Source organism: Cucurbita moschata, unplaced genomic scaffold, assembly GCF_002738365.1.
Source record: "Cucurbita moschata cultivar Rifu unplaced genomic scaffold, Cmos_1.0 Cmo_Scf00001, whole genome shotgun sequence".
NCBI lineage: Eukaryota > Viridiplantae > Streptophyta > Magnoliopsida > Cucurbitales > Cucurbitaceae > Cucurbita > Cucurbita moschata.
In genome coordinates, this window is record NW_019268517.1 from 10,179,960 (window position 1) to 10,187,776 (window position 7,817).

The 7,817-nt window shown below is 38.0% G+C and overlaps 2 protein-coding genes across 2 annotated transcripts; both read left to right on the forward strand.

Annotated features, from left to right (window-relative positions):
* Positions 1–1,128: 1,128 nt before the first annotated feature.
* On the forward strand, positions 1,129–3,370 carry LOC111451322. The gene has a single exon (XM_023091701.1). It carries the CDS (start codon positions 1,568–1,570, stop codon positions 3,095–3,097), a length of 1,530 nt encoding a protein of 509 aa, XP_022947469.1. The 5' UTR covers positions 1,129–1,567; the 3' UTR covers positions 3,098–3,370.
* Positions 3,371–4,001: 631 nt separating this feature from the next.
* On the forward strand, positions 4,002–6,824 carry LOC111451333 (aldose reductase). The gene is made up of 8 exons (XM_023091713.1): positions 4,002–4,183; positions 4,275–4,325; positions 4,988–5,061; positions 5,146–5,233; positions 5,322–5,528; positions 5,677–5,748; positions 6,126–6,368; positions 6,451–6,824. Exons 1-8 carry the CDS (start codon positions 4,043–4,045, stop codon positions 6,538–6,540), a joined length of 966 nt encoding a protein of 321 aa, XP_022947481.1. The 5' UTR covers positions 4,002–4,042; the 3' UTR covers positions 6,541–6,824.
* The last annotated feature ends 993 nt before the right edge of the window (positions 6,825–7,817 follow it).

Consider the following 7,817-nt stretch of genomic DNA (forward strand, 5'->3'; position numbering starts at 1 on the left):
AAAAAAAAAAAAAAAAAAAAAAAAAAAAAAAAAAAAAAAAAAAAAAAAAAAAAAAAAAAAAGAGTCCAAATTAAATTTAATTATATGGATAATTTTTTTTATTTCATATTAATTTCAAAGGGTATGATGGAAATTTCACCACTTATTTTTATTTAGAAGTCACCCATTGTCTCAAGTTACGTGTATATTAATTAAATATTTTATCATGGTAATTAAATAATTTTTTTTAGTGTTTTTTTATAGTTAGTAACCAGTTAAAAATAAAATTTAAATTTAGAAAGTCGTCATTGTAGCCTACCGACCACGGGAAACAGCGGAGAAAGGCAAGTAAGTCAATTAGACCATTGAATGCGGATCATAGAGAATTTATATTCATTTTTAATGGTTACGTAATGCCAGGCAAGCAGTGGGCCCCAACCCGACAGCCAATCATATCACACCAATGCTTTTTGAGTCACCACTAATTTTTGGGTGCGAACCTTTCCACGTAGGATAATCATAATTCATAATTCCTTAAACGAATCATTTTTAGGAAGAAAAACAGGGAAATTAAAGGTCAAACAAAATAGTAAATGACAAAATTATCCCTCCGAAAAGTGTTGAAGTGTGAAACGGAGGACGGATTGGAGAGGGGCGGTTTTGTAATTTAGGCAATAGCTATCCCGGCGAATCGTTGGGGCTCACAAGCGCGTTTGTTTCTTTTTAATATTTTGAATTTTGACAATTTATTTAATAATTTTATCTACCAAACAAAAAATATATTTTATTATTTTAATCGAATCTTATCCGTTATGATGATTTCATTTTAGATTAAATTTATCATTATTTTATGAATTGATGCTTTAATTTGGTGGGTGATTTGCTTTGCTGGCTTAGCCATGATTAATTGATTATATTATTCATGTCTTTATGCGCTAATCTTCCTCTAATCCCTCTTTAGGTAAATAATCCCTTTCTGTTATTATAAAAAATTATTGGATAGAGGAAAATATTTATTGTAAAAAAAATTAAAATTAGAAAATGAAAATAAAATACTTTTGTTGAGAAATTAAAAAAGAAATACATAACGCGGGAGCCCGCCAAAGTTGTTAAGAGTTGATGAAGCTAACTCCTCACTAACCCCGCGTGGCAACCGGCTAAACCGGTTCCAGGTGCCCATTACCAACCGTACGTATTTTATTTCTTGTTTCCTTCTTTCTTCACTCTTCTCATAACAAACTTAACGCGGTCTGGTTCAACTCAGAGAGAGACGTAAATCAAGCATGGCTTTATGCAATGTCTTCCTTTAAGGCGCAGAATTTCTCGCCCTCAAAAGTCTTGCTCCGATTGCTACGACGGAAAGATTTTGCCATGAATTTCTACTTTAGCCCTAATTTCTCTCTATATTTTCGACCCCACGCGTCTGGAAATGTCTTGATCGGAGCCAACCATACTTCTGCTCGATTTTGTTCTCGATAATCTTCATTGTTTTTCTCGTTTTTACTTTTATTTTTTGTGATTAATTTGACTGGAATCGTGCATTTGAAGCGTTGATTCTCCTGCAAGTGTAAAGAGGACGAGTTCCGCCATGCGAAGGTTTTTATCTCTGAGGAATTTGGTTAGGGCGCTCCTTATTCCTGTGTTTCTCTTAGTTGCTCATTTTTCTTATGTTGTGATTACCACTGGTGAGTCTTGTATCACTGGAAATTTCTGTTTCTCGCCCAAAATTTCTAAGTATCGTGCCGCTGGCTTACATCCCAGAGCTTCGGCGATAATCGACGGCACTGCCCCCACAGCTGAAGAACTGTTGCGTCGTGATCTTTACACTAGTAAAGATTGGATCAAGGCCGTTCAATTTTATTCTTCGATCTTTCAAGATCTGATTTCCGTTGGCTTTCTTTCTCACAAATCGAAATCTCTGTGCGTGGAGACCTCCAACGGACAAGATGTATTTTCCTTGAAGCAGATTGGAGTTTCCGATTCGATTGGAATATTCAAGAAAGCCGCTAAGCCTCTGGTGGTGAAGGGCGAAGGACACAAGATCCTGTTCGATGATAATACCTTCGATTTTATTTTCTTGGGCGTCGGCCGTCTTGATCAGTCATCCCGGCCGGCAGATTTTGCGAGGGAAATTGCTCGCACGCTAAAACCCGAAGGGTTTGCTGTCGTCCAAATTAGGGCTAAAGATACGTACAGCTTTCATTCATTCATTGATTTGTTTAATTGCTGCAAAATAGTTACATCACAGGATATAGATGGCCTTGATTCTAAAACGCCTTTCCTTCGCCAGATTGTTCTGATGAAGGAGAGTGTTGATGGTATTCTTGGTCATGGTGATGCGCTAACGCATCACTCTAAATCTGACAGTAAGTGTTCGGTTCTCGGATTTAAGGAAGAACTGGTCCGAAAGGCCGAGCCATTGATCTTAGAGGAGCCACTGAAGCCATGGATTACATTGAAGCGGAATATTCAAAAGATAAAATATCTGCCATCAATGGCTGATATTAGCTTCAAGCAGAGGTACGTTTACGTTGACGTCGGAGCGAGGAGTTACGGGTCTAGTATCGGAAGTTGGTTTAAGAAGCAGTATCCGAAACAGAACAAAACCTTCGAAGTTTATGCCATTGAAGCTGATAAAATTTTTCATGAACAGTATAGTTCAAAGAAGGGGGTCAAGCTACTGCCATATGCAGCTTGGGTAAGGAATGAAACTTTGACATTCGAAATCAATAGAAACCCAGGTCAGAAAGTCCAAGATAAGGGGAGGGGAATGGGTAGAATTCGGCCTGCGGTAGCATCGACGGGGACTTTCGTCGGCGACGTGGATGAGATTCAGGGCTTTGATTTTGCTGATTGGTTGAAGAATACTGTTACTGAGAAGGATTTTGTCGTGATGAAGATGGATGTTGAAGGAACTGAATTCGATTTGATCCCGAGATTGTTGGAGACTGGTGCTATTTGCTTGATAGATGAGATATTTCTGGAGTGTCATTACAATCGGTGGCAGAGATGTTGCCCAGGTGAGAGAAGCGCAAAGTATCAGAAAACTTATGCCCAATGCTTACATTTGTTTTCTTCCTTGAGGCGAAGTGGAGTTCTAGTTCATCAATGGTGGTGAAACAGTCTCTTCATGGGCGTTTGCTTTCTCAATAAATCTTCATCTGCACTGTAAACTACTTAACTTGGAGCTGGAATCGTATGCAGAAACAGCGGCGGTGATCGGTTAGAAATTCTACTTAGTTCCTGTCAACGTAATGAACCACAAATTACTGTCTGATGAACAGTTGGGCTAATGCGCCCTTCCTTCTAAGCAAAGCTATTTTGTAGCATTAGATATATAGTAGGCTATAACCATACAATGTAAGTTGAAATTCATCTGCTCATTTTGCAATACAGCTTTAGATTTTCATGTCTGGCGGTGTGTAGTATCATACCATTTGGAAGGTTTTTGATTTCTAAAACGGTATCAAAGTTATGTCCTTAACTTAGTTATATTAATAGAATCCTCAAAGAACAGAGAACTTGTGAGCCTCAAACAATGTACTTTGTTCGACGGCTCCAAAGAAAGGATTCGAGTCTCAATCAAGGAGAGGTTGTTCGAAGGCTCTACAGGTATCAGGAAAGGCTCTATGGTATACTTTGTTCGAGGAGAAGATTGTTGAAAATTATTGAAAGGAATAGGCTCACATTAATTATATTAAGAGGAAGATCATGAGTTTATGAGTAAGGAACACTGTCTCCATTGGAATGTGACATTTTGTGAAAATTAAAAGTAGAACACGATAGCTTATGTTTAAAGTGGACAATATCATACCATTATAAAAATTCGTCATTCCTAATGACGACGCTACACGTGTAGAAAACCAAACCCCAAATCTTTTAAGGTCATTTTGGCTCAGCCCAGGCTGGAAACTAGGCATCTGTAAGAGTTGCCACGAGCTTACTGTTTACAATGAACGTGTCCGACATGCACAAACCATACATTTCACTGTATCTCTCTCTCTAGTTCCTTTTGGTGCATATTTCTTCTATTTTGCATGCAGAGAAGGAAATACAAGGGAAAATGGCACAGGCTGCTATGACGGTGCAGGATGAAGAGCGTTATTTTACGCTGGTGAGTGGGCACAGAATACCAGCCGTTGGATTAGGCACTTGGAGATCTGGTTCTCGGTCAGATGATTCTGTGTTCACTGCTATTGTTGAGGTATTTTCATGTCAAAAGTAGAGCCTTCACGTTCGCTTGTTTATTGATTGACGTTTTTGCTGAATTCACTTTGCTTTAACTTTGGCAACAGGCTGGTTATAGGCACATAGATACTGCTGCAGAATATGGAGTTCATGAACAGGCATAATCTCTCTCTGTCCCTCCATTCTAGATGCTTAATTTGTTAGTAATTACGTATCATACACAGTGGTATGATATTGTCCACTTTGAACATAAGCTCTCATGACTTCTCTTTAGACTTCTCCAAAAGGCCTTAGGTTGATGGAGATAGTATTCCTCCCTCATAAACTCATGATCACTCCCTAAATTAGCCAACGTGGGACTCACTCCCAATAATCTTCCCCTCGAACAAAGTACACTATAAGCCTCCCCCGAGGCCTATGGAACTCTCGAATAGCCTCCCCTTAATCGAGGCTTGACTCCTTTCTCTGGAGCCCTCGAACAAAGTACGCCATTTATTCGACACTTTAGTCACTCTTGACTACTCTGAGGCACACAATTTTTTGTTCGAAATTTGAGAATTTTATCGACATAGCTAAGTTTTAGGGCATGGCTCTGATGCCATGTTAGGAATCACGGACCTCCACAATGGTATGATATTGTCCATTTTAAGCATAAACTCTCGTGGCTTTGTTTTAGGCTCCTCCAAAAGGCCTCATGCCAATGGAGATAGTATTCCTCACTTATAAACCGAGGATTACTCCCACCCCAACATAGTTTCCATTATAATGACGCCATTAGACAGCAAAATTTTGTATTTGCACTTGTGTAAAACTCTTGCAGGTGGGTTTTGGTCTACAAGCGGCAATAAAAGCAGGAATCCGTAGGGAAGACCTTTTCATCACCACTAAGCTTTGGTAAACAATAAACTGAATGTCAAATGTGAGTACCAAACTTGGACTTGGTTGATATCTATTCCTATCTGGTTCCATGTGTTTTAGGTGCTCTGACCTGTCCCCAGACAGAGTTAGAATTGCATTAAACAATGCTCTTCAAGAACTCCAAGTTGACTACCTTGATCTTCTCTTGGTATTTGAAAAACTAAACCCCATCTCAATTTGGTTGATATCAACTAAAGTTCATTTTTAATATGGAAAATTGAGTTCTTGTACACCAGATTCACTGGCCCTTCCATCTCAAAGAAGGAGCCAGCAGGCCTCCAAAAGAAGGGGAAGTTTTGGAGTTGGACATGGAAGGCGTGTGGAGAGAAATGGAGAAGCTTGTAAAGGAAAATCTTGTTAGGGACATCGGGATCAGCAATTTTACTGTGAAGAAACTCGAGAAATTGCTCCGTTTTGCCCAAACAATGCCATCCGTATGTCAGGTTAGTATTAAGAATCACGAACTTCTACCATAGTTACCGTAAACACTATTTCTAAAAGGACAATGTATGATTACTTCTTTCAATAATCCTGGACTGGACAGTGTGCCTCAACTAACTCTCGTATTGTCTTTATCTCGCGTCGTGCCAGATGGAAATGCACCCTGGATGGAGAAATGATAAAATGCTGGAAGCTTGCAGGAAAAATGGCATCCATGTCACTGTAAGATATGCTAGTTACTTGAATAAGTTGATGGTTATTTGGAAGAATTTGGCTTCCTTACCTTAAGAAGGACGAAAACGAGTCCCAATCTTCGAGCAACCAACAACCAAATCGTAATCGAACTGGGTTGCAATTTATTCAATTTTTAAAGCAAGTGTTAGAAATCACGACTCTCCACAATGGTATGATATGCTCCACTTTGAGCATCCCCAAAAGGCCTCATACCAATGGAGATAGTATTTCTCACTTACAAACTCACGATCTTCCACTAAATTAACCAAACCGAGACTCACTCCCAATAATCCTTAACAATCTTCCCCTCATCCTCCCCTCGAATAAAGTACACTATAAGCCCCTTTAATTGATATGTTTTGTAGGCCTATTCGCCTCTAGGGTCATCAGAAGGAGGAAGAGATTTAATTCACGACGAGGCGGTTCAAAGAGTAGCGAAGAAGCTGAACAAAACTCCAGGCCAAATTCTGGTGAGGTGGGCTATTCAGAGGGGAACTAGCGCCATTCCAAAATCAACTCACTCAGAGAGAATCAAAGAGAACATCGGTGTGTTTGGATGGGACATACCGAATGAGGACTTTGAAGCTCTTTGTAGGATCCCAAATCAGGTAAGAAAAGTAAACCATTCATCCCATGTTTTGTTGCTTATATGAAGGGTGATAGAAATTGAAAGGTGATTTTGTGGCTTAGAAACGAGTGCTAAGTGGAGAAGATCTATTTGTGAACAAAGAGGCTGGCCCCTTGAGGACCGTGGCTGATGTTTGGGATCACGAGGATTGAGGAGTTAATAATCCACAAATACTTGTCGACTTGGTGCCTCGCAGAAGATGTAAGTTTTCTCTTTAAAAAGACAAAAAAAAACTTGATAATGGTGTATGTTAGGTAGGTTGTGTTTGTATTTATTTGGGTAAAGTCTAGTACAATCCAAATATAGATACAAGTGTCCGGGGTTGGACAACTTGGTTTTTAGTGCATCTATTCATATCTTTGACTCGTTAATGTTGCTAGCTGCATCAGTTTTTGACTTGTTGATCTTCGAAGAACACTTGAGATCTTTATGCTTCTATTGGTTTTTTAAATGTTTTGGTGTCTTTTGATTGATCTTCAAGGTGTTGCTGAGAATCACCTTATTTTGAGGATTAAAGCTCAATTTAATATGTGTGTTGATTTTGGAAATTGAGTGACAGACACTCGAGAGGACACATAGGAGTGTTGGATGAAAGTGTCCCACATCGGTTAGTATAGGAATGGTCATGAGTTTATAATTAAATAGTACACTCTCCATTAGTATGAGACCTTCTAGAGAATGGGTTTATAATTAAATAATACATTCTCCATTATGGGGAAGCCCAAAGCAAAGCCATAAGAACTTATGCTCAAAGTGGACAATATCATATCATTGTAGAGAGTCGTGTTCCTCTAACATGGTACTAGAGTCGGTTGACAAATCTTCAAATGTCGAACTAAGTATTGTGATCCTCGAATGCATAGTCAAAAAGTGACTAGAGAAGACTTGGAGTCGAGCTTCGATTAAGAGAAAAAAAGAGTTGCATATGTAAGGCTATAAAGAGCCTTTACACAATAAGGGTATAGTTATTGCCATTATTCAATGCTTTATTTTAATATTTATTTTAATATCTTTATAAAATCAAATATGGTTAGAACGAATCGTCTATATTCTTTGCAATTATCAATTCAATACAAAAGACAAACAATCATATATGTGTGATGTAACATTATAACATTTTCTTTTATAGTATTGAAAGCATCAACTCAACCGAAAAAAGTACCGAAAACATCAACTCAACCTAACAAAATGATATATTTTAATCAAGCTACAACGTTATTAAAATAAAAATTAACAAAAATGTCACGTTTTAATGAAGCTAACAATATTAATCATATGAAAATTAACAGATCATTTAAAACTTGATACTATAGAAGGACCATTTATATATTGATAAACTAACAAAACATTATACGTGAAGAACTGGATTTCTATAATTTATAATATCTTTTTCACACATTATATTTTCTAAAAAAAAAAAAAAAAAAAA